Source organism: Alternaria infectoria, assembly GCF_024043175.1.
Source record: "Alternaria infectoria strain BMP 0036 chromosome Unknown scaffold_22, whole genome shotgun sequence".
In the NCBI taxonomy this organism is placed as follows: Eukaryota; Fungi; Ascomycota; class Dothideomycetes; order Pleosporales; family Pleosporaceae; genus Alternaria; species Alternaria infectoria.
The window spans coordinates 201,601-226,770 of NW_026250711.1; the positions used below are offsets into that span (position 1 = coordinate 201,601).

General features: G+C 53.2%; 10 protein-coding genes across 10 annotated transcripts; 4 read left to right on the forward strand and 6 right to left on the reverse strand.

Moving 5' to 3' along the window:
• Window positions 1-159: 159 nt before the first annotated feature.
• Window positions 160-603, reverse strand: J4E92_009255 (uncharacterized protein; the record flags this gene model as incomplete). Its single annotated transcript, XM_051500604.1, has 1 exon — window positions 160-603. One exon carries the CDS (start codon window positions 601-603, stop codon window positions 160-162), a length of 444 nt encoding a protein of 147 aa, XP_051349176.1.
• A 550-nt stretch (window positions 604-1,153) lies between these two features.
• On the forward strand, window positions 1,154-1,821 carry MSRB5 (Peptide methionine sulfoxide reductase B5; the record flags this gene model as incomplete). Its single annotated transcript, XM_051500605.1, has 2 exons — window positions 1,154-1,412; window positions 1,466-1,821. The coding sequence occupies 2 exons, from the start codon at window positions 1,154-1,156 to the stop codon at window positions 1,819-1,821; spliced, it is 615 nt and encodes a 204-aa protein (XP_051349177.1).
• Window positions 1,822-4,301: 2,480 nt separating this feature from the next.
• Window positions 4,302-5,482, reverse strand: J4E92_009257 (uncharacterized protein; the record flags this gene model as incomplete). The annotated part of the gene is made up of 2 exons (XM_051500606.1): window positions 4,302-4,733; window positions 4,784-5,482. The coding sequence occupies 2 exons, from the start codon at window positions 5,480-5,482 to the stop codon at window positions 4,302-4,304; spliced, it is 1,131 nt and encodes a 376-aa protein (XP_051349178.1).
• Window positions 5,483-5,703: 221 nt separating this feature from the next.
• Window positions 5,704-6,131, reverse strand: J4E92_009258 (uncharacterized protein; the record flags this gene model as incomplete). The annotated part of the gene is made up of 3 exons (XM_051500607.1): window positions 5,704-5,821; window positions 5,871-5,941; window positions 5,994-6,131. 3 exons carry the CDS (start codon window positions 6,129-6,131, stop codon window positions 5,704-5,706), a joined length of 327 nt encoding a protein of 108 aa, XP_051349179.1.
• Window positions 6,132-9,502: 3,371 nt separating this feature from the next.
• Window positions 9,503-11,354, forward strand: J4E92_009259 (uncharacterized protein; the record flags this gene model as incomplete). The annotated part of the gene is made up of 2 exons (XM_051500608.1): window positions 9,503-10,181; window positions 10,231-11,354. 2 exons carry the CDS (start codon window positions 9,503-9,505, stop codon window positions 11,352-11,354), a joined length of 1,803 nt encoding a protein of 600 aa, XP_051349180.1.
• A 281-nt stretch (window positions 11,355-11,635) lies between these two features.
• J4E92_009260 (uncharacterized protein) lies at window positions 11,636-12,877 on the reverse strand (the record flags this gene model as incomplete). The annotated part of the gene is made up of 1 exon (XM_051500609.1): window positions 11,636-12,877. The coding sequence occupies one exon, from the start codon at window positions 12,875-12,877 to the stop codon at window positions 11,636-11,638; it is 1,242 nt and encodes a 413-aa protein (XP_051349181.1).
• Window positions 12,878-13,647: 770 nt separating this feature from the next.
• Window positions 13,648-16,077, reverse strand: J4E92_009261 (uncharacterized protein; the record flags this gene model as incomplete). The annotated part of the gene is made up of 1 exon (XM_051500610.1): window positions 13,648-16,077. One exon carries the CDS (start codon window positions 16,075-16,077, stop codon window positions 13,648-13,650), a length of 2,430 nt encoding a protein of 809 aa, XP_051349182.1.
• A 1,649-nt stretch (window positions 16,078-17,726) lies between these two features.
• Window positions 17,727-19,524, forward strand: J4E92_009262 (uncharacterized protein; the record flags this gene model as incomplete). The annotated part of the gene is made up of 2 exons (XM_051500611.1): window positions 17,727-17,748; window positions 17,822-19,524. The coding sequence occupies 2 exons, from the start codon at window positions 17,727-17,729 to the stop codon at window positions 19,522-19,524; spliced, it is 1,725 nt and encodes a 574-aa protein (XP_051349183.1).
• A 2,651-nt stretch (window positions 19,525-22,175) lies between these two features.
• Window positions 22,176-23,030, forward strand: J4E92_009263 (uncharacterized protein; the record flags this gene model as incomplete). The annotated part of the gene is made up of 1 exon (XM_051500612.1): window positions 22,176-23,030. One exon carries the CDS (start codon window positions 22,176-22,178, stop codon window positions 23,028-23,030), a length of 855 nt encoding a protein of 284 aa, XP_051349184.1.
• A 685-nt stretch (window positions 23,031-23,715) lies between these two features.
• On the reverse strand, window positions 23,716-24,924 carry J4E92_009264 (uncharacterized protein; the record flags this gene model as incomplete). The annotated part of the gene is made up of 1 exon (XM_051500613.1): window positions 23,716-24,924. One exon carries the CDS (start codon window positions 24,922-24,924, stop codon window positions 23,716-23,718), a length of 1,209 nt encoding a protein of 402 aa, XP_051349185.1.
• Window positions 24,925-25,170: the final 246 nt, after the last annotated feature.

Sequence of the window (25,170 nt, forward strand, 5' to 3'; positions counted from 1 at the left end):
AAATTCGATGATGTTGTGGAAGGCGCGATGATGTACCATCGGCCATCATGGTTCATGCCCTAATCATTCGGCGTCTACCCCACCTACATCCTCTCGTTAGCATCTGCCTTCCCTCAGTCATTCAAGGCAACTTACCAAGATTCCTCCTACTCGATACGCCTATTTCCAACCCCTACCCTTCTCTATTTTCCCCTCGCTCACAGGTGAACCAAAAACATTCCATTGCGTGGAGCTTCCGCGGACCTGCCATACCGACTCTTCGTCCTTCTTGTCATACGATTTCCTCTCCTTCCAGTCTTTCCAGCGCTCGCGCAGCGATCTCTTTTCCTTGATGTCCGACTCAGGCTCGGGCTCTGCCATGAGAGCAGCGAGGGTTGATGCGGGGACGCCACTGCCTTTGTGACGCGACTGTGCGAGCGCAGAAGCAGTCTGGGGATTGACGGGTGCTCCAGTTGCGGTTTTGCCATATTGCGGCGGTGGCTTACGTGAAGGCTTGGGGTCGTAGGATATTGGTAGGTCTGGGTCTGGACTCGGTTTTGTGCTCGATGATGTTGGGGTCGATGCCGCAATCTGCTTCGCCTGCTCGCCTTCCTTAGAATCCATGTCGTGGGCGGCCAACACGCACAATGCCAGCGTGTGTAAGGTTTGAGGTACGTGGACTGTTCGCAGGATACAGCAATCTGACGATGCTCAGGCGTGCAGCACAACGTTCACAATACATGTTAGCGAGTTGTAGTCAGCCTTGGCCCACATCTGCAGTCAGCATCGTATCATCGATGCATCCTGCCACCTGCCAGTGCCGAACACCCGAATGCGAAAGAAACATATGCGATGATAGGCCGTCATGGGCGCGCCGAGAACCCCGAGTTGCGGCAACAAGTCGACCCAGCATGATCTCAGGCTTCACAAGATATTAGATCCAAAATCAGACACGATAAGAGACTCTACCCAGGGAGGTATGAAGTTGCGTTAATCACGATGTCGCAAGAAAGATGGTGTTGATGGCGCGCGACATTGATGACGCCATGTACTCGATTTGTCAAAGCTTCGGTGGCGGAAGCTCTCCGCCACCCCTCCGCATCATCTCCAGTCCGACGACGAACAAATACTCTACCATAACAACGACCACCACCTTCCCATAAAACGAATCCATATGCGCTTCCCTTCCTTTCCCACATTCCTCCGCGCCTTCCACACGGTCACCAACACAACAAGCGCTTTTATTCGATCGAGTCCTGCTAGCACGCTCGGTCGCACTATCTACAACACGCCACAGCGCGCAGTCATTTACCGTTCGATGCCAAATATCCCCTTCTTGGGCGCCCTTTTCGGATCTTCTAGCAGTATGGCGGACAACACGAACTACCCAGTCCAGAAGCCCGAGGGCGAGTGGCAAGCACAGCTATCGCCAGGTACAACAGCACCTGTCCCAACTACCAGCGCACGGTCACTAACACTACGATAGAACAATTCCGCATCCTCCGCAAGAAAGGCACCGAAATGCCCGGCTCCAGCAAATTCGACAAGCACTACCCCGACGCCGGCGTCTACAAGTGCACCGGTTGCGAAGCGCCCCTCTACAAGGCAAATCACAAGTTCGACTCTGGCTGCGGATGGCCTGCGTTCTGGGATGCCGTTCCTGGCGCGGTGGGACAGAAGCCCGACCCCGGTCTTGGCATGATGAGGACGGAGATTGTCTGCAATAACTGTGGGGGTCACTTGGGACATATCTTCAAGGGCGAGAGGTTTGGCAACCCCAAGGATGAGAGACACTGTGTGAACGGTGTTTCGATTAACTTCAGTCCTGATGATAAGAACTGAGGGTTGGAGGTTCGTCTTGGATGAGTTGAGTGGTGTATATACGGGGGTGTGATACTAAGTGTATTAGTGACGACGAAATGAGAGACGACGTTGATCAGTGGCTTTGAAACACTCGCGCATGATGTGCAGTAGTTGCTGGTATAGCTTGCTTCGCCTTATGACCGACTCGATTCAACGGTTTGAGCCTCCAGATAATGCTAGACGACTATATGAGGCTGCGGATTGGTACAACTGATACATACGACCATAGGATCATGAGAATTAGGCTTCCCGTCCGCTCAGCCATATACAAGCATGATACCGGCGGATTAGTAGTTAGGTGGGTGACCACTAGCGAATCCCCGCTGTTGTATGTTTTTGCTCTTTTTTGGCCTAGGTCTGAAGGGGCGACTCTCGAACTCATGCCTCTCTTTTTGCCCTTCTTTTTGCCCTTTTGCTCTTGTTTGCTCTTTCTTTTGGTGACCTGGCTGGACGAGCAAGCTGATACATTCATCACACGGCTCGTCACGCGACGCTGATAGCAAACGCCGGTTCCTACATCTATCGACTTCTTCACGCATCCAGCCGACAACAGACAGCCCTACGATGACATCTAACACCGCTGACTATGATAGGACTGATGAAGTTGAAGGTTGCGCCATGTGCATGAAGAAATGGATCATCTCGTGTACGGGATGCGGCAACATCGGATACTGCTCCGAAAAATGCCAACAAGAAGACGCAGCACAGCACAACACTATCTGTGACACGTTCAAGGACTTCCAGACCCGGCCAAGCGACAAACACTTTCGAGCCCTGTATTTCCCCGCAGACGAGCCCAAGCCACGATTCATCTGGCTTCTCATGGACGGAGACCGACTCACTTGGAAACCCAATCCTACCGATCTTGCCAAGTATGTTCCAGGATCACCTTCGTCGGAGGACTCATTTATAACAGATCACCGTGTCGTGCAGGATGATCATAGCGAGAACCGGGACCTCATAAAGGGTTTGTGCATCGAGTATGATCCGGGGTCCCAAGGTCAGTCAGGCAGCCACAAGGGTCCGGCTTCCATGGAGCAGTCAGCCAACATGTGCTTTGCTAGAATGATTGGGCCAGATGTTGGCGGTCTTCGCCGTGGTGGTCAGGTTGGACGTGTTCATGGGTGGAATCCTGAATATGGACTAGAGTCAGGGGATGTGGATTGCACTTCGTTGGGTCCGCTTCTGGCATGGGTCACGGAGGTCACTTTGTATTAGACATCTGGGGGAATGCTGCGGATCTGACTGCGAGGATTGTGTTCGTTCAGGACATAATGGGGCCCATGGATATGTATACTAATAGGATCTTGACTAGCATTCACACCCAACGATGGATCGATATACTCTAGTAGCTTTGAAGCCAGCGAACCTGTCAGCAATTTCACCATAATCACGCATGCAATTCACTGGTCCACCTGCTTTCAGCACAGTAGTTCACAGTGCATGCCCGGATCATTGATCAGATACACTACCCTCTCACATACCTCGACAACTCCAGCTAGGTTGGCTTGACCAACTACCACGACGCAACTGCACACAAAAATCATCAATAGCTGCTGCGTTGCAACCCGCCATCATGTCCCGATACCGTCTCAGCAACGTCTTCAACGACCAATACACCTACACCTACACCACACTCCCAAACCCAGACCCCGAAGCCGAATGCTTCATCTGCAAAACCCCCTACTCCCCGCACGACCCCGAAGGCTGCCAAGCAATCCAACTCCATCCCTGCGGTCACATGATCGGCCACTCATGCTTCACCGAATGGATCAACCGCGCACCTCAATCATGTCCTTACTGGTCCCACCACCTCCCTCCCACGCTGAAACCCTCGGTTGGCGACGAAGATCTCGAAGTCAAGTTCCTCCGTTGGTTGGTGCATACAAAATGGATTACACAGATAGACCACCACCACGACTTCCACCTTGAGATTCTCACCCCCCTCAAGTGGCGCAGACGCGCACTGTGTGCCGTGGAAGCGCTGGCTAAGGGCGCCCTCAAAGACGAGGACGTTGATGTGCTAACCAAGGCTTCTTTCCTCACGTTCATGGACGCGGTGTTTCGGCGTGAAATATACGCAAGCAGCCGTGTTTTCGTGGTAGGCCTTGGGGTAGAGCTCATGGGTCGTGCGATACGACTTTACTTCTCGATTGGATCCGACAACGTGTTCTTGGATTTAGTAGGTAGATTGGTGTGGTTGACCATTCTTATAATTTGGGTTTCGATACTGGTATACGCGTGCGCTTATTCTGGGGTTACGTGGTGGGTGTTGAAGTTGGGTGTGCGGCGGCGTGGCGCCACTGAGCGAAGGAAACCTTTTGGCATGCAGGAGTTGTTTTGGAGTGGTTTTCGATTAGGAAAGAAGTCTAGATAAACAGAAGGTATATATGTACAAAGATATAGGTATGAAGGTTACGGGGCTACGTAGATCAATATCCCGAGAATTTTGGAAGCGTTCATTGACGCTTGACGTACTCGACAGGTCCATCGTACTTGTCCTTCCCGATTACGTAGTAGTAACCCATGGCAAAGACGACAAGTACCGCGAACATGACTATGGACCAGTTCATATCTGCCAAAGACGGGTTTGGGACCTCGGGGAAGCAAATCAACACGATAGCCAGAGAGAGGTATGTAATAGCAATGATGTTGATGTAAAGGCCCGCCTTGCCAAGGTCGAATTTGGACGGAAGGAGTGGTTCTCCGAGGACTCGCTTCCTGATCATGCAGCCGATGACGATGATGTTGGCAGTGAAGATACCAAGACCTCCGAGAGCGATGACGATGTTGAAGGCGATGGCCGAGCCGATGTTGATCAAACTCAGGAGCGCGGTTCCTACGAGGGTTGCGATGACGGAATTGACGGGGATGTCCCAGCCTGGTGGTACCTAGGATCGTGATTAGCGAAAGGATCAGGAAGCGGGAAGGATGAACGTACGTAAGCGAACCAGTTGGAGAATGGGAGACCTTGATCACGGGCGAAGGACCAGAGTTGACGGGATGAAGCTGTCACCTGGTTGACCGAGCTGAACATGAGCAATGAGCAGATGAGTACCACCAGGATGTTGGTGGCCACAATAGATCCCGTCGCATTCAACAAGATCTGGATCCATGGCTGGCCAAGCGGGGTGGCGAGAAGCGTGTCGAGGTCGTTGCCGAGAGTGGAGAAGACAGTGACGGTCATGATGAAAGCCAATGAGTAGTTCACAACAGCCGTGGAGACCATGGCTCGAGGACTGACCCACGCAGCATCCTTGACCTCCTCAGCGAGATGGACGGCCAAGTCAGGGTCTCCAAGAGTAAGGATGGGACCAAGAATACCGACGAGAGTCGCGAGACCTGTATTACCCCAGCCACTGGGGTCTTCGAAATGGGTCCATGTGGTTGTGACATCCGAGCGCTCGCCCATAACCCAGAGTACGACGACGAAGGCGAAGAATCCGAACACATGGAGGACGAGTCCGAAGCCTTCCAACAGGGGAAGTTTCCTGACGAGAACAGTGTTGCACAGGATCGAGAACGTGGTGATGGCGATGGACAGAAGGGTACTATGCCAGCCTTGGATAACATAGGACGGCTTGTTCAGCACGATCAGAGCTGTGAACTGATCGGCGACCGCAAAGGCCGTACCAGCCATACCTGTTTGCCATGCGATGACACACAGCCATCCTGAATGGTTCGGTCAGTACTGCATACATGCTGCGTTCAACCAGAGGTAGCATACCGGTGATGTAGCTGAGTATCTTTTGATATTTCCTTGGAGCCAATTCTGATATCCAATGATATTGCCCACCAGCTGTTGGAGCCCTACGTTTGTGTTAGTGAGACGCATTGATGTCTTATCAGTTTCACAATCACTTACATGGACACCATCTCTGCCAATGAAAGCGTGACGAAGAACATGCCGAAGCAGACAACGACAAGTAACCAGATACCACCGGCAGCTCCTCCATTGTAGAGTGAGATTCCGATACCACTACAGAAACGTCAGCAGTCTTCTTCGTCTTCGAGGAACAGTAACATACATCAATGCGTATTCCCATGTACTGCCAAGGAGTACAGCAAAGCCGAAGATGGTCAAGAACTTGAATTGCCGCTGATCTCTTGTCAGTATATCGGAACCTCTCCGGCGGGCGTTTTCAACATACCCTCAACTCCTGCAGCTTGCCCATGCGGTCCATATCGCTCTCATCACTTTGCGTGCCATGCTTTTCACCCACGGCAGTCTGGTTTGCCAGCTCGATGCTGTTGGGAGAGTCGATCGCCTCCGAAGGACCCTTCATCATGCTGTCGTTCATCGTCGCGATGCGTGCATGCCACAAGTAGATGGAGGAGTGTAGTCGGTAACCAGTAATCAGAAGAAAAGAAATTCGACAGGGTGGTTCCGATGTCTGCTGCGGGACGGACTATCCCATTCGAGAGGGTGGCGCTGGGTGGAGCAAACGTGCTCAGCTGTCTCGTTCGCTTGGCGATACTGCAGGGTATCTGGTACGTAATGTTGGGAATCAAAGGATCTGAGGATCAGATTGGAGACCGGGGGCCTGGCGCATGCTACGAGCTTGTTCGCGTGTTCGCAGGTTTTCATGTGGCAGTGGGACTCTCTGGACGCACTGGACAGGTTCAGTATGCTCCGCAGCACGTATTGTAGGATCTAGATGCCCTTCGCTTATGCGCAGAGAAATGGCAGTCACAGAAGGACCGGCTTGCGCACCGGCTTGCGCCGCAGAACTGCCGTTAGTCTAGGATCCTGACGGGTCGGGAAGCCCTCGCGTGGGATGGCTGCTCGACTGCATTTCTCCTGCGTCGGAGCTTTAACCGGATGAGAACATCGTCTTTGGCGACTGCAAGCATGATGACACAGCGACATGTTGATCTGCAACATCTTCGTGAAACTGCCATGCGTGGAATGCAGCCAGAGATACGATGCGAAGATCGAAGATGGGGACGGTGGAGTGGTACATGTGAAATGAAAGATTGTTCTGAATGATGGTGTGGGGTGAGTGGCGCCGACGGGACGGCTGGTGGGCTTCTGGAGACTTCAGGCCTTTAGCGCAGGGAAAAGCTTGAGTCAGCCCGGGCCGCTGGCCGCGCGTGTCAGGACTCGAGGACAGCATTGCGAGCTACAATCAGACCACGCCGATGCAACTCACAAATACTTCCACGAGTGAAGCGAGCCAAATACATATTAACGTGATCTTGTCTACTGCGCGCTGTAAATCTCTGACGCGAGAAGCACCGAGAGTCTTACGACAGACTCGCCCTCTCCCGTACAGCCCCAAATACCCGGTGGGAGCGGGCTGCGGGAATTCCGACCTCTTCGTTTTATGTATGTACAGTAGGGCCGTACTGCATACTTGTTGCTCTCTATATACAGGCACGGCACGGTTCGGTCAGGGCTCGGCCGGTTGCGCACGAGGAAAGATCGATCGGGATTGGATGCTGGGTATCATCATCTCGGCATCCCAGCCCTTGGCGACCAATGCAGGCAAAGTCCCGGAGGCGAGCGGCTATCAGGAGCCAAGGTAGCGACCCAGTATTCGGGATCACTCTTGCGCCTCACGTTCGCGAGTGTGATGGAGGGACATGAGTGACACGGTAAGATCTGTTCTTTGAGGCCCGACATGTTTCCAACAACCAACGGTGTCCAGAACCTTATTACTGCATGTCGTGCGCAACATAGCAGTCGTTTATAACGCCTTTTTGCCAGTCGGTTTGGCCTCACGCGACAGATGGCGTACTCATCCAGTTCCTCGCTCCTGGCCAGGGCGTCGGACAACCGCTTTGCCCGCATCACAACCACCGATCGGGGCGCGACGCTTTGGGTCGTCACGCTTCTTTCCATGATTTATGCGATCCTGGTACTCGCAGTTCGTCTCGGGTTCACGAAATGGAGAGCGCATACCTGGGACGACTTTGTCGTCGTAGTTGCACATGTACGCGTCGCGAACCCCCCCGCTTTTACTGCCTTTATCAGTATGACCCGAAGCTGACGTCAACACAGCTTTTGGCGTTCAGCATGTGGGCCTTCCTGTTTTCAGCGCTGAAGAGTGGTCTCGGAAAGTCGTATAGCATCTTAGAAGATGCAGAGATATCTAAAACACAAGAGGTCAGCCAAAGGTCTCTTTTCTACCTCCGTTTCATCCAATACGATGATATACGCTGACACTTTGGATGTTATCAGCTTTATTATACGAGTTGCATCCTGCTGTACATTGCACTCGCTTTTTCGAAAGTCTCTATCCTCATGCTCATCCGGTCTGTATTCGCGCGGAACGTCAAAGTCTCCATACTAGCGATTGGCACCGGCGTGGTCGTAGTGGTGTTGGGCCTGATCGGAGCCATTGCAACCACGACCGAGTGTTCAGTTGATACCGTCATACCGAAGCCTGGGGACGAGTATTGCGTCGATTTAGTAAGTCTAACCTCCGTCTGCTTCGAAAGGCAGTAGCAGCTCGCATGAGTGGTGCCTCATATCTGGTGCCGTCCCTGTCAATGTTCTCTTGTCAGATCCACACATGTTTCTGCACAAACACTGACTTGTCAGATTCCCTGGCTCAAAGCAATTACTGTCGGTGACATGATCACCGAGGTAACCATCATGGCCTTGCCGATAATAGGCTTCCACTCGTCTCTCATGTCGATCAAAAGTAAATTCATCGTTGTGATGGCCTTTTTTACGAGGATACCGTACGTATGAACCCCGGATCGAGCTGGCAACGACACTTACAACTTTTAGAAACGTTGTCTTTGCTCTTATGCACTTCCTTGCATATGCCAAATTCGTAGAGAGCCGTGAATCAGCCATTCGCATCGTCCCGACCGTCGCCTGGCAAAGCGTTCTTCTTTCTTTCAACCTCATATCCGCAACAACTCCACTCCTCAAAGGGTTCACCCAAGGATTCATGACACAAGGAGTATCCCTAGGATACTTACGTGAGGGAACAACAGGCGGAGGTAGTGGGATGTCAGGCGGCAGTTATGAACTCAAGTCCCTGACGAAGAGTACTCGATCGAAGTCGAAATTCTCGTCGCTGAAGCTGACGCCGTCGGATGCATATGCCACCACAACAGTCGAGGGGAACTCCGAAGAGGATACTCTCCCACCCTCAAGACTAGACCGCTTAAGGGGTCAAGAGAGCTCCAGGAAATCGACCCTCCCACCCTCAAGGATGGACTGCATGAGAGGTCAGCGAGCGGAGCGTGCATCTATTGCTAGTCAAGAGTCGCAAAAGATCATGATCAAACAAGAATGGAAGATTTCGGCGGCGTAGACCGTAGGAGCATCTTTTCTGAGCATGTGGTGTTGTATGCCATGGGCTTGTACCGTAGCGTTCATTCCAATTTGTATGCAGGTGCCGAATTCGTTCTTCACTCGCACGACAAGGATTTTGCGATGCGCTTACCTAAGCCGCCGGGATTACCCCGCCAAGTGGCGACGCAACATTAAACTCCGACATCTCCAGGCAGGCGACCACCCACACTTCCCATTATCTCTTCACCAATAAGATGGCACCACTAATCTTTGGGACGGCACATTTCTGGTTCCGGGCGCTAACAACGGTCCTGAGATAGCGATAATGGCGTACCCATTCTTCGTCGTTCCCAAAATCGCTTCTTCGCTGCACAGCGACCCGTCACCTACACGCCGTCCCTTCTCATGAGACCTAGCCACGGAAAGCAACATGCTGAACCTCTACCATCAAGCGTTCTCGCGAATACAACAGCACCTGACGATGGAGATGAGCTCAAGAAAAAGAGGATAGGGTCGCGTGATCTGCATGTCGACACCCAGGCGAACACCACATCTTCCGTTATCGACGACGTAGAACAAGACAAGCCTACGAGCCGACCAGTATCATGGAGCGAATTACCTCGCAAGGACCAACTCTTCGTCCTGATGCTTGCTCGTCTTTCCGAACCTTTGACTCAGACCTCGCTAGGCGCATATCTCTACTATCAACTCCAATCCTTCGATCCATCACTCCCAGAGTCGACCATCTCGTACCAAGCTGGTATAATCGGCGCAGCATTTCCGGCGACTCAATTCATGACCGCCATGCTATGGGGACGCTTCTCGGATGCAGAGCACGGTGGCCGAAAGAGAACGATATATCTTGGGCTGCTTGGCACAATGCTTAGCATCATTGGCTTTGGCTTCTCGCGCAGCTTCGCCATGGCAGTGGCGTTTAGATGTCTTGGTGGTATACTGAACGGCAATGTCGGCGTGATGAGGACCATGATCAGTGAGATCATCAAGGAAAAGAAGTACCAGAGTAGAGCCTTCCTGATCTTACCTATGATCTTCAACGTCGGCGTCTTGGTCGGTCCTATCATGGGTGAGTATCATCGGGCTGTCTACATAGAAGAACGTACTGACAACAACAGGCGGTGTGCTAGCAGATCCCTTTGCCAGCTACCCTTCTCTATTCGGCCCCAACTCCACTTTCGGCGGCAAAGACGGCGTACAATGGATGAAGCGATACCCTTACGCCCTACCCAATCTCACGAGCGCCGTGTTCCTATGCCTATCATCTTTTGCCGTTCTCTTCTTCCTTGAAGAGACAGGTGAACTTTGCAAGCATAGGCCCGATCCAGGTCTCCGCGTTGGCCGATGGATACGTCGGACGATCTTTCGCCAGAACATCGCATCTGAAGATGGGTACAACGCTGTACCGCAGGATGACTTTGAGCTACAACCCACACCAACATCGGTACATGCACCATCATCTGCTAGTCTTGACAAGCCGAGGGTTATCGTTAGACAACAGCTACCCTTCCGTCGTATCTGGACTCGCAACCTCGTCACAACGCTCTGCGCGCACGGTGTTCTTGCTATGCACGTGGGTACCTTCAACGGCCTCTGGACTATTCATCTCTCTACGCCTCGCTTCGACCGCAGTCACCCATATCCTCCTGGTTTCACGCCTCACGGTCTTTTCTTTACCGGTGGTCTAGCCATGCCTCCAGCGCGTATCGGTATCGCACTTGCCATCATCGGTGTCATCGGTATACCCTTGCAACTCTTCGTCTACCCACGAGTTGCGCATCGTCTAGGTACAGTGGGTTGCTATCGTATCTTCCTCGCTCTCTTTCCCGTGATGTACACAACAGCTCCGTTCTTGAGTCTTGTTCCTAGCTGGACGTCCCCGCCCGATGGTGTCAGCGGTCCGTGGATATGGATCGCCATTACATGTGCTTTGTTCATACAAGTCCTCGCTCGCACATTCGCCCTGCCGTGTACGGCTATACTCATCAATAACGTCAGTCCGCACCCGTCTGTCCTTGGTACCGTTCATGGCATAGGTCAGTCGGTATCCAGTCTTACCCGGACCGTGGGGCCAATACTCTTCTCCTGGGTATTCGGCAGGGGGCTGGATATGGGCATGATTGGACTGGCTTGGTGGTGTATGGCCGCTGTAGCCATCGCTGGCTGGGTGCTTGCACAGGGCGTAAAGGAAGGGAATGGGCATGAGATATTGCTTGACGGGGAGAAGGAAGAGTATGATTGAGAGTATAGACGTTAAGACATCTAGAGATATCATTTTTGGTGCAAGATTTGATTACCACCTGGCAGCTACCATCTACTCAGGCTTTTCACCCTCTATCCTTATCACACCTCATCATGCCTACGTTGCTTTTCATGAGCCATTACTTGCAACGCACAACCACCTCGTATCCTCCTCAGTCTGTCATCAGCAGCTTCTCTAGTGCACACCATGCTCTTGTATACATCTCAATTCATTGTCCCTAATCTCCAAGAGACTTACCCCACCATCATAGTCCGCAGACCTCAAGCTGCCGCCTCCTCCCCAAACCCCCCATTAACCCCCTCCTCGTCCGCAAACAACGCAAACACCTTCTCAATCCTCTCCTTCGTATCCTTCGCAACCCCATCCACCTCACCCCCCAAAACCTCCATAAAAACATTCAACTTCCCCCTCCAATCCGCCACATCATCGCTCTCAAAGTCAATATCGGGATTAAACCACTTTGCCTTCGCCGCATCGATGACCCACTTTAGCGACCTGTTAAGATAGACGAGATGGGAGCCCCGAATTTCCTTGTTGGACTGCAGATGGGTTTGAAGAGAGATCATTTCGGAGGCGAAGAAGGTTTTGAAATGGGGGTTGGCGAAAGCGGAGACGAGAGTGGAGGAGGAGGTTATTTTTGAGGCGGAGAAAGAGCCCATGCCTAGTTCGACGTCGGGTTTGGATGCGGATTTGGGGGGTAGTTGGGGAGAGGGGGTTTTTAAGCGCGGTTTGGCTGCCGCCTTTTCGGTTGGTAAGGGTTTGGATGGTAGGTAGCCTAAGCCTGGCAATAGGGGTGGGGTGACCTTGGCGATGGGCGCCGTGGTCACGGGCTGTGGCGGCTGCGAGGGTGGTGGTGTGGGGGTGGGAGCTGTGACAACTGGGGGCGCGGCGGCGACATGGCTTGGAGACACGTCTGGCGCGTCGGCCATGTCGATCTCTGGAGAGGACATACTGCTGTTGGCTGCGCTTGAGCTGCTTGTAGCAGCCCTGAAGGCCGCCGCGCTGGGCTGTGACACCATCGAACTGGCGAGGGTAGTCGCACTGAAGGTCGACGCGGTACCCCAAGACGACGCCGAACTTCCAAAACTATCGGTGCTTGAAGACGACGAAGGTGATGACGCGGCAGAGGTTGGTGGACTACCAAACACTCCACCGCTCGCCTCGAACGCGGCCAGTTGGTCCATCGTGTCGTATTCACACTCCATCTCGTCTCCCTCCGTAATCTTCAACTTTTCTTGTTGCTGCTCCACAAAGCCATGTGCTATGGACCGCCAGGTGGACTTATGTCGCGCGAAGCGAGCGTCGAAGGGCTTGTGCATCGAGCTTGAACCGGTAAGGGGAGGGGGTTGGATGTCTATCCGGCGAAGTTTCTGGTCGCGCTTCTTTGTTGTGCGTACTGCTGGATGTGGCTCGCGATGGTTATGAACGGACAGGTAGGTGATGTGTGTCTTGAAGACGCGGGAGTTGAGGGTGCGGTCGTTAAGGGTGCGCTTGTAGGCCATATCGGCGGTAAGAGGTGATTCAAACATCGTGCTTGTTAATGACAGAGGCAGAGATAGATCGGTGTGATGTGTGTTCGCGAGATATGTGGTATGGGTGTCTTCGTGCTTGCGAGTAGCGGACGACAAGGGAGACGCTGTGGCTATTGTGGGATGTGAACGCGACGGTGACCGCGTATCGCTAGTGTGGGTCCGAAGCGCCCTCAATGCTGCGTGACCGGCATTAGTGAAGCGGTGTATAAGTCGAAGTGAATGGAGGTGAAAGGGCGGGCAAGAGCTCACGAACAGCCTGGTGGGCGTCACGAGCACACGCCCTGTCACTGAATCAATAACAGAGGGAGCGCTGCACATTGTACACAGCCATTACTATGTCTTAGAACGTAGACAATACTGGTCGAGAGGAGCTGGAGTAGGGAGGGCGTTGTGTGAGTACCACTTCGAAGCTCGACTTTGAGGTCCATATGGTATACAGTCAACTAATTTCTACTACGCGTTTGAAATGTTTATGTATTTATACTATCAGAAAACTCTCTACATACCTCCACACCCCCATCAAGCCGAATGACAGAGACTCATCCTTCAGCCCTCCTCTTAGACACCATCCTATCTTATACAAGAACAGAACTGAACAGGTCTGCAGGCTACATTGAGCTAAAACCTTGCAAAGTAGGGAACCTAACGTTAACGTAGGCTTCAGGCTATTCAGTCTTTTCCTAGGTTGGCGTGATCCTCATACCACCGCACTGTGCCCACCACAACACTAGAAATAAGCTCTATTCGCCACGTCCAAACCTCTTCTTCGGATCGTAACGCTCGATCTCTCCGCGAGCAGTCCGACTCGGTCTCGGCTTCGCTTTCGGCTTACTTACCTTGTCATCTTCCACCTTCTTTTCTGGCTTCTTTGGCTCTACTTCTAATCTACTGCCACGCTTGTTTGTGGCAGCTGACCGTTCATGTGCTCGACTGTCCACCTCACCAGTAGAACGCGCTGCAAACATCTTTTCTCGGCGTCGTGCCTCAACTTCTCGTGCCAGTGCATATCTGTCGACCGGCGCAGCTGGCTCCGCTGGTGATTCCACTACTGTCGCACGTTTGCTGCTACTCCTCTCTTGTGAATCTTCGCGACGGCGGCGGCGGCGTTGCCTGTCCTTCTCCTCTTCTCGGCGACGGGCCTCTTCCTCTTGAGCTCGTTTCTTCTCTTCGGTCTCTAGCTTTCGCTGGTTTTTTGCCTCACGTGCTCGCTGCATCTCGGCTTCCTCTTGTTGACGACGCTTTGCCACCTTTTCGTCGGTGATCTGCTTCGCCCGCTGTATCTCAGCTTCTTCTTGCTGAAGACGCTTGGCCAACTTCTCATCGGTAATCTGCTTCGCTCGCTCCATTCGCCTGTCGTCTTCTTTCTTCCGTGCAAGGACTGTTTCGTCCAAGTCACTTGAGCGTTGTGCTTGTTTCTCCGTTCCTTTCTGCTCTTTCGCGTCAATATTGGCAAGACCATGTGTTGGGCCTGTCTGGCGCGGCTGCGACTCTGTCATGTGGAGTCGACGCCCTTCTTGGTATGGGCTCTCAGACGGTCGTCTGGTGCTGCTTCTTGACATATAACGATCATCATTGTGTTTAGAAGCGGGAGATCGGCTTCGCCGTCTGGGCTCCCGATCTCTTCGCGAATTGCGCGAGTGGCGATCATCCTCGGGGTAATGTTGGCCTTCGCGTGGCCAATTTGGAGAAATCGACCGAGCACGATGTCGTTTCGCCTCCCCAGGAGCTTCATTGCCTTGTGCGCATTTGATGCTGGCAGTCGACGCGTCATTGTGCGCGACACTGCCATCTTTGTCTTGTACAAAACGGTCTGTCTTAGTATCCGTTCTGACAGGGGAAGGATCGGTGTGAGTGGTTGACGACTTGAAGCGCTTTAGCGGTCTGGTAATTACTTCAGGCTCGCATTGGTCGACAGACTTTCTCTTTTTGCTTATGTTAGAAGGCGATCGAGATGACGTGTCTGAGTTCGTATTATTCGACATCGTGGCGTCGTAAACAATATACTCATCCGCAAATCTCTCACCGCCAAACACCATGACGGTCCCCTCATTGCTTTCAATGACGGCCGGTCTCTGGTTTTGACCCTCCGTGGAGTTATCCTCGCTTCCTTCTGAGCTCTTTCTCTTCTGTTGCATTTGTTCCTGGCCACTGTCCCCGTCCACATCTTGCTTTCTGGCAGCTTTTGGGACGAGTTGAACGTAGCCGTAATCTTCAATGGAAGGTGGATCGGACTTCTCACTCGGTATGCAGGTTTCGACAGTACGGACGCGCTGGGGTGTGCTCCCGTTAGCATTGGCGTCGTGTTTTTTGAGTGAGGGCGGCGTTGGTGGCGGCGTAAGACTTGAAGCTGCGCTGAAGGTGTACTCCCTTGCGTTCACGTCAACCCCAGCCTCTGTCTCTGGAGTCCCGCTATTCGAGAGTTGCGTGGGATGGGTGATGGTAGAGCGCGGCTCGATCTCTTCGCCGTAGATGTTGGGTAGGGAAAGGCCGTCAACATTCGCATTGGCCGCGTTGCCTTGGTGATCAAACTGAACACTGGTGTCGAGCTGCTCTGAGTGTACGATGTAGTCGTCTCTTGTTTCCGACCAGACCTTGTATCCTGCCGACAGAGCTGCGTCGCGCTGTTTGTTAACTAATAGCGATGCCTTGACCTTTGCTTTTAGAAGATCCTTCTTGCATTGCGCTACATCCTTGGTCTGGAACGATGAGGTGACATAGTTTGCACGCCTATTGGAAACGTCTGGACCGGGGAATGGCGCGCCCTGAACGACGTCGTGCGCTGATGGTCCCGGCTTGTAGCGACCAAGTGCGGCAGATCCAATCTTGCTGACGAGCTCCTGGTGTGTAGGCTCGCGATCGTAAATCTTGCGGAAACCATCGGCATTGCTTGGTGGAAGTGTTTGTATACCAGCACTGCGGTACAGGACGTGTCCTTGAGTAGTCACCTCGGCTGTCGATGGGAGCGCCTCATGTTCCGACGACCCAGACTTGCCGTGTTTAATCGATGATGTAGCAGCACTAGAAAGCCTGCTTCCTGGTAGAGTTGCTGCGCTGGTAAACGTATTGTAGGGAGTTGTCTCGGCTGCGACGGCGCCGATATCAAAAGTGGTGTTGACATGTTCCAGAACCTGCTGCAGGCGTGCGTCGGCGGCGGGTGCTCGTTCAGTCATGACTGGTGATGTGGATACCGCGGACACGTGAGGATAGTTGGTCTGCGGACGTTGACAAGTGATGTCGCAATGTGTGGTAATGCAAGTCGGTGGAAGGTGCAAACGTAGGATCAGGGTCCAGCTGGACAATAGCAGCTAGCGCGGAACCAAGTCGAAAATTGCGTGCGTCAAACACCTCGTGAATCCGACGTCTCAATAAAAGTGAATACATGTTTCCCGAATAAGAATGTGTCTGAACCCTTACCCATCCATTGTTACATTGTTTCGATGACATTATGTGAATAATTCCTCGTCCAAATTGGCGTCCAGATCCGCCAAAAGAGATCAAGACGTGTACTTTTCCGCGCAGTGTCCTAGCTCCTATCGTAGCATATTCGCGATTATGGGTACAGAATCATGCTCAAGTAGTCGCTCCAGTACGGTCCATTGGTGGTGAACTGGCTGAGCTGTAGCGGTCAATACATCGCTCTTTCGATGTCCACGTCCTCATCACAAAGCCACCCAGTGAACTTTGCAGGGCTGAAGTCGCCAATGTGTGCCTCTTCCAAGACTTCTCCGACGTTCAAGTCTTGCGAATGCATTATGTACAGCGTGGGCCATACCAGCCAGGGAACGATCTGGTATGTGTACTCTGTGTTAGACGGACGCGAGGGCGAGAGGCAAATGAAACCGATGAGGGTTGCGGAGGGTAGACGGTCCTGGGGTTATGAAGCGCTTGTGCTCCATTGTTTTGTTCTCATTGCTTTGTTTTTGTTTCCGCTCTCGCATTTGAGAGACACACTGTGGCAGGGTGAGTACGTGTTCCTGCTCTGGCACTCACGTGAAATTCCCGTGATTAGTGATGGTAAGATAGATAGCCGTTACGGTCAAGCTCTCAATGGTCGGAGGAAAGCACTTCTGCGTTGGTAAGCGGAGTCTGAGTTTTGACAATTTGTGCATCCTTCGAAAAGTTGAAGCTTCCATTGGGCCGAGGGGTCGCTTCTCTGTTTCTGCGGGGTGGATATCGATCTCAATGTAGCATAACTTGCGAGATGCACGTATGCTGCTTGGCCAAAAGACGCGTAGGCGTGTCGTAATTCCAGGACAATCGAAGATGCCAAGTTGGTGAACCGTTGACAAGCCTCGATCGTAAGGCGACTAGCAAGCGACGTTAGTTATAGCGCTGAGCTTGGAAATGTCGATGAGCTGCGGTCATCACTCGGTCGGCTGTGCTGCGGGCCGTGGTGAAACGCCGCTGGGGTGCATTGCGCAAGCATCTTCAACGTGCCACAAGCCTACTTGGCGTCATAGATACGGAGGGTCGACTCTCACGAACGTCCAATGGCAGGTGGGATGGTGAAGGGTACGATATACGAATGAACAAGTGAAAATGAGAGCAGCACGTGGATGCGCGAAGAACGGTTCGCGCGAGGCTGACTTGACCAAGAATAGCGGATAAGCGGGGCAGATCAGCGTCATTGGGCAGCGGCTCCCGGCGCAGTTGCAGGGATGTGCGTACAGCCTCATGGGAGACGCGTATCCGGTCGACCAGCCATAACATGTCCACGCCGCCGCCGCACATCCACTAACCTGCCAGCTCATCGTTCGTTCCAGGCACCTGGTCGCATCACAAACCACACGCAGTATATAGACGGGTATAACATGACGCAATGTTAGACGAGAACCTCCCCAGTACGTGTTCCCAGCCCAGCCATCCGGGCCAATCGCCATATCAATAGCGGTAGTGGTACTAACCAGCCTCTAGCCTTCTTTCTCAAGGCCTCGACCGACAAGCTCAAGCACCACGAATCCTTCTACTTCACCCAGAACGGCTCCGAGCCCGAGGCGCAATATGCCCTCCACCACGTCGACCCGGCCTCCCACGAGGCGAAGAACACATACGCCGTAGCCTTGTTTGACTCGCGCAACCCCGAGGTTCTATACGGCGAAGTGCTTGCGAAGCCGGGATGGTCGCACCCAACATTGTCCCAGGAGGAGATTCGCAGGAATGGCGGAGTGCCGCCCCCACCCCAGCCCATCTACCCCACCGAATTCGCTATCCAACTCTACAACCCCGACTCGCGCGTTGTCGTTAAGCACTCGACAGCGAAGTGGAGCAGCACCGTCAGCTGGGAATTCAGCATACCTCAGGTCACCTTCAGGACCCCGAGCAACTCTACGCTCGATCGCAGCCTTGCGGACCCCGGCAGCGATGCGAACACGCCCAAAGTCAACTTTGCCTGGCGGAAGGAGGGCAGGTTGGGCAAAGACATGACCTGCTACATGACTGGCAAATCGACCGACCCCACCGGCAAGAAGGTCAAGAAGAGCAAGGAGCCGGATATTGCCGTTGCTCTGTTCTCTGGCCTGAAGGAACTCACGATCATGGAATCCAACCTTTACCGCGTCGAGATTGAGGACTACAAGGGTCTCGAGGTAGCTTTGCTCATCGGGGCCGCTGTAATACGCGATCTGTTTTTCAGCGACCTGAATGACCAGTTCCACATCAACGCCAACATTCGAAAGAACAGCGCGGGTGTGCGCGCGAGGAAGGGCTCATCGCCGCTCGAAGGCCCGAACATCACAGCACCAGTCATGACACCGCAGCCTCCTCCACCGCCAGCCTACACCCCTTCATCGTCGCAATACCCACCCGAGAAGGTTGCCCTTCAGCCTGCCGGCGGCGCTGGCGCGAACGCACAAGTACCTCCACCTTCATATACCAGCAACAACAATGCCGCCAAGCGCTCTTCACTTCCACCGCTAGCTACCAACCAGGCCCGGCCCAGTCAGCCTCCACAACCCGTCCAACCTCAGCGACCTGTTCAGCAGCAGCGCCCGCCTCAACCGCAGCGCCCAACACAACAACGGCAGCCGGGGCCAAGGTTAGATCCACGAGCACAATGGGAATTGGACGCTGAGACTGCGCGATTGAAGGCACAAGTGGAGGCCGAGGCACGCGAGCAGAAGCGCCAAGAAGAAGCAAGCCGGAAAGCTCGGCGCAGGCAGGAGGAGGAACAAGAGCGCAAGACACTGCAATTCCTCGAGCAGGAGCGAAAGCAGAAGGAACGCGAAGAAAAGGAACGACGCCGGAAGCAGGCCGAGATCGACAAGGAGACAGAACGCTTGAAGAAGCAGTTCGGAGACCAGTCCAACCTGCTCCAGCGCCCATCTCCACAGCCTCAGCGACACTCCTCACCCCTCGTACAGGGTGGATGGCAGAACCAGCGACCGAGTCCCGCACCCCGTCCTGCACCCGTTCCCGCACAACCCCCGCGCATGCAGCAACCGCAAGGTGTATACCTGCAAGCACCTGTACAACATCGGCCCGCAGCTAGTCAGAGCAGTTTCTTCAGCAATGGACTACCCAAGCCGGTTGCCAAGGCTAAGAAGAGTTTCTGGGGCTTGAGAACACAGAGCGAGAGCAATGCTGAGAAGATCAAGAAGAAGAAAAGTAGCATGTTTTGATGAATGGTTCTTTGGCGCTGGGGTCATGGCATTGGGTATGGCATTGGGTATGGAGTTTTTGATTAGTGAGTCTTTATGATACCAGACCTTGCAATACAGTCATGTTCATATTCAAGCTTCTTGTTGGTTGTGCGTGTTCGTGTTGATCTGCGGTACGTAGATGCCATGCATCATCTCAAGCCATGCCTCATTGGGTGCTAGCGTTCCCGCGACTTCTACATTCAGCTCCAGGACCACTCCACGTCCAACATCAGCTTCCCGCCTCTTCAATCTTACATCAATTACATCCAACCCAAAACCCAGCCACGACAGGCGCGTAAACCCGCGCCATCATCTCATCTCCGCTTCCGTTCAGCTCGAGGTTGGTCGCGAAGCCGTCCAACCCCGCCAAGACATAAACTTGCTCACTTGAGCACATTATCCTGGGGTCCGTATGCAGGGTCGCAGCTATAGCTCGCGCCACAACATGTTCGCTACAGTCATGAGTGGATGATTTTGGTCGAGGAGTCTGGAACCGGTGTGCATCTATCACCTTTGATTGGATCTTATATGCCTATCCTCGCTTTCCCAATGCCGTGGTCGCGGTTAGCCGAGTGGAGGCTTCTTTGTGTTTGCTTGGCAGCGGAACAGAGGTCAATAGATTCCGCTAGTAGGACAGGCATGTGGGTAGAATTGGATGCGGAGACTCTGGAGAGGAAGGTGTGTTGGAAGTTGGGGTGGGTATAAAGGGTTTGGCAGCTGCATGTCAGATACGGTACGCTGATCACTTTCCCATCCTACATCTTTCTACTTTCGCATCTCCTCGTCCATACCACTACGATCGAACCTAGTTGCAGCATCACCTTCTAGCCGTCACAGCGACCATGTTGTCAACCACCCTCCTCACAGTCGCCGCCCTCGCCGCGGGCGCAAACGCTCACTTCCGTCTCCTCGCACCCACATGGCGCGGTAGCTCCTTTGAAGAACCAGCTAGCCAATGGATCTACCCCTGCGCCAACGTGAACGAAACAACAGACATGGCGAACCGTACGTATCCCATTCCTCTCTTCTTTTCCCCAACATCCTGCCTCCCCATCTCAAACCACCCACTCCTACCCCCCAAACCCCCTTCAACCAACTAACCCACCTCCGAGGCACTCTCTGGCCCCCCACGGGCGGCTCCACCATAATAAACGGCTCCCACACCTCAGCCCTCACATCCGTAAACCTAGCCCTCGGCAGCAACGCCACAAACTTCAACATCACCCTTTTGGAGATGTTCAACCAAACCGGCGCCGGCGTGTTCTGCATGAAAGAAACCGGGAAAGCGAATCTGGAAGAAGGGTTTAAGGCGGCCGGGTATAGTGGGTTGGATGATGAGCGGATTAATGGGTTGATGGCGACGGTGCAGGTTATTCAGTTGGGACATAGTGGGAGTGCGTTGTATAATGTGAGTTCTGATCTTCTGGTGGATTGTGGGGAGGGAGGGGATGTGGTGCTAACAGGTGACAGTGCGCGGATATCATGTTCAACGCTACGGCGGAATTGCTGTCGGATGATCAGTGCCAGAATGGGACGGATGTTAGTGGTGTGGCGATTGCGAATGTGGGTTCTGCGACGGAAGAAGGTGGTGATGCGGCGGCGTCGCCTGCGCCGACTGGTGCGGCGGGTAGGCTTAGTCCTGCTGTGGGAAGTGGGATGGTTGCTGCGGTCTTGGCTTGGGCGTTGTTGTAGGAGGTTGGGAGTGATGTGGTTCAGCGGAGCATGGATGATACCTCCGACCGTGTTCGCAACGGGTACTACACTCTTGTTCTTCAGGCGGATTCAATATGTTTTTCATGATGAGCCTCCATCTCCGTTCCCGTCTTCTTCCTCGTTCTCCCCCACCTCTTCACCTTCCTCATCCGGTAGCTCGTACTCTTGCGGTACCTCATCCTTCTCCGGAGTTTCAGGCTGCTCTTCCTCCGAGCTAGACTCGCCCTCTGTCATACCTGGGTTCCCGTCACGTGTCGATCTTTCGCATTGTGTACATGACTCAGCGTTCTCTTCGTTGGGCCAGCGGCACACTTCACATGTCCATTGGGGCATCTTGGTACGGATGCCGGGGTGGAACGAGGTGAAAGTAGCTAGGTATGTAAGATGCCGTAAGTGACTGCGAGAGTGCACGCGTGTAGGTATCCTGATGAAGCGGCTCATGCCGGGGAGCTGTTCACTTTGCTTGCACAATGCTCATTGTTAAGGATGCGTGGGTACTGCGTGAATGCTTTGTTGTTATGAGCGCGGTACAAAGGGTTTGGGGGTAGGCGCGCATCAATGGGATGGAACAACCTGGACGCAAATGTAGCCTCTGAGAAATGCACACTCCTGTCTTCCGTGTTTGTCTTTCTGATTCTAGAAAGATGGTCCTGTCTGGATGTTTGAAATGCGAGTGAACGTCATCGGACCTCCGCAAGGTCTTGCTAGCAACCTAGAGAAGTGGAACTAGATCATCTGACAGCTGTGAATGTATCAGTTGTTCTTATCACATAATCCCGTCGACCTCAATCTCTTCTTCTTAAACACAAAGCAGCCTTTACAACTCTACACTCTCTGCCACGAAGCAGTACAACTCACCACTGAGCCTGAACATCTATCTTTTCAACACGCATCATCATCATTTCGAGCACGTGAAAATGTCAGAATCTCACGCTCAAGCCTTAAGTCGCATGAACGCATACGTAGTGCCGTCATACATACCAAAAGACGCACCAAGAGGCCCAGCTGCTATGAGAGTGTCCCGTCCAACTCAAGACGAAGCCCTTGATGAGATCGACGACTGGTTAGAATCTGGGCTGCAGTCGTATACAGAAGAGGGCCAGCGCATGCATAATGCGGCGAACGGCGTCCATCTACCAAAGCGTTCGACTGCGGGGACGGGCACGGCGGACGTTGTTGGCAGACGTGAAGAGCCCGAAGATACTTCACCGCCTCCTGCCTACCCTGAAGACCCTTCCGTGCCGCTCAATGAAGACAACGCGTTCATTCCATCCCGCTCACGCGCATCCATGCGGTGTGGTGGAATCGTCCGTCACATCGCCGTCAGCGGTGACTACAACAACATCCACTTGAACACCGGTACCGGGCAGCAGAACATCGCGCATTACGATTATCGCAAGTACCGAGATGAAGAGAATGTTCAAGATTATCAGGTTGCTGTGAACGGCGGCGGCGAGGAAGGCTACGATGGTGCGAACGAGGACCGCAACGGCCACGAAAATAGTCAGGATGATACCCCAGGATATCGTTCGCCAATAGGTGGCCGAGACGATCGAGATAATTGGGGTGACGATCGTTATGATGAAGGATACGACGGTCGTGATAATCGCCAATATGATGATTACCATGAGAGGTACAACGAGCGTCGTGGCCGTCGCAACACGCCTGCACGTGACAGCCGGGCTGGTGCGCGCTACGATGATGACGACGGATACCGAAGTGACGGAGGTTACTATAGCTATAGTGATGAGAGTGAGCACAGTGACTGGTAGGCCGAGGGTAGTGTGCGCATCTCGTTCAAAGAGACTGTAGCGTTGGTCGACAGCAGAAGAGCCCTGGAGCTGTCCGCCTGCACGATACGCGTAAAGAGTTTGGAGGTGCTGAATCAGATTGGTCCATAGTGAAATAATTGGATCTGTAATTACTGTAATGCAACGCAGATCCACAACAACATACTGATATCTTTACCTCTACCACGAGATGTAGGTTGAGGAGGGAGAAGATCGGGAAGGCACGCTCGTGAGACGACGCCGAAGCAAAGGCCACCCGCTTACGTAATGTGTCGTCAAGCGTCATCCATGCGCGAGGCATCCTCGCCTGCCTTACCTCTTTCCATCTACAGTCATCGCAGCTTCATCTCCAGACGACACGTCTACGATGCGCGATACCTACACGGATGTTGCCTCATCATGCCGTGCACTCTGATCGTCGACGAGCTCGGCTCGCGGCCCCGTGGATCCTCATTCGCAGCTTTTCAGCCCCTACGATAGCCTGAGACTATCTGCATTGTTCACCCCAGCCTCTCAGCATTATTGCTTGCAGTCCAGCATGCCACTATCTATACACATGGCACGCCCCGTGATTGTTGCTCTACCGCGACGGTCTGATAACGAATGAACCACTTGTCTCCACCCACCTACCTGCATGAAGTTTAAATCCTCAGCGGATGCTGGCACTTCAGTCTGGTGCGGTCGGCCTCTCAGACCTTCTCCGTTTATTACTGGAAGGCGATCCTTCGGAGCTACTTTTCCTCTTCTCTCCAGACATGGCTTCACCGGCACTCGAATTATCGGCCGCCTTCCTAGGATCGACAACTGATTTGGACGTTTTCGGCCGTGCTTTGAAGAAATAAGCAATCGACTTCCTGCCTCCGCGTGGCGAAACTCTGACAAGGGGATTGGGCTTGACTGTGTCTTTGTTATCGTTCGCATCTGGTACCTTTTCCGGTGGTCGCGAAAACTTGATACCATGCGAGGGTTTCCAGAGATTGACTTCTGGGCCATCGTCTTCTCTGGCTCTCGATTGTGGGGTGGGCCCCGAGTCTGACTTCAGCTTCTTGTTGGCGTCTTTCGACAGGTCTCTTGATGCATCAGTGTCTACAAAACTTTCCGTACGACCTGCCGAACTGGCCGAGCTCAACCGATCCGGACTGTCTTCGACAATAACCTGCTGCGGTAATGGGTCCGCAGTAGTCAACGTACGCCAAGCTCTTATACGGCTGACGAGCTTGTGTTGATCGTCTCCGGTGGCCCTGCGGTTCACAGCATCTTTCTCCATGATGATACCGGTATCACAGCTCTGCAGATCGATAGACTCTACGAAGTCAATGCAATTCTTGGGAATTCCGAGTTTGCGAGCTTGCTCATGAGCAGCTAGGTAGTCGGTTCTGGCGGCCTGCAAGCTTTTCTTGTCAAGTATCACGTCTCTGAGAAACCCCTTGTTGAACTCTTCCCTGATGCTGTTGGAGGACCTCGAACCATTTGAGTTTTGTACGGCCTTGAGGTACCTGGCTCCTTCTCGATCGTAATTATGGCAATAGTTCTCGCATCGATCCCGGGCCCGGATAAGATCTTTATGACGACGTGAAAGTCTCGCTAGAGCACTGAGAACTTCACTACGCGGATCAACAAGTTTTCTCTTGTCAAAGGGCGTCTCTATTTCTGCTCGATGAGCACTAGGCCGGTCATTGCGCTGTTCCGGCCTCTCTTTCCCAACCTCCCGTTGGCTTATTCGGCCTGCCATCTCCTCCCGATTGTCCTGGTTCTGGCGAGATAAGCTTCGGGTTCTTTGCCTCGGTAATGCTCGGGCTATCTTTCGTAGAGGCATATGTGCATCTGCCCACACTTGCTTGAACAACTTCTCTACGTCCAGCCAGCGAGCTTTCATTTCAAAATCATTACCGCTCCACTGACCCTCTATTAGCCTAATCGTTCCTTGGGCGCTATTCCGAGCCTCGAGTGCGCGTCGACGATGTGATTCCAAATCTCTGTACTCAGCCTGGTCCTCATCTTCAACTTGTCCTTCCCTTCTCAAATTGGCAAGGCGCCTTTCGATTCTAGCCACAGCTTCGGTGTGATCGACTTCTAATATCTTGGCTCGCTCATGTCGCTTTTTCCCTGCCAAGTAGGTCTT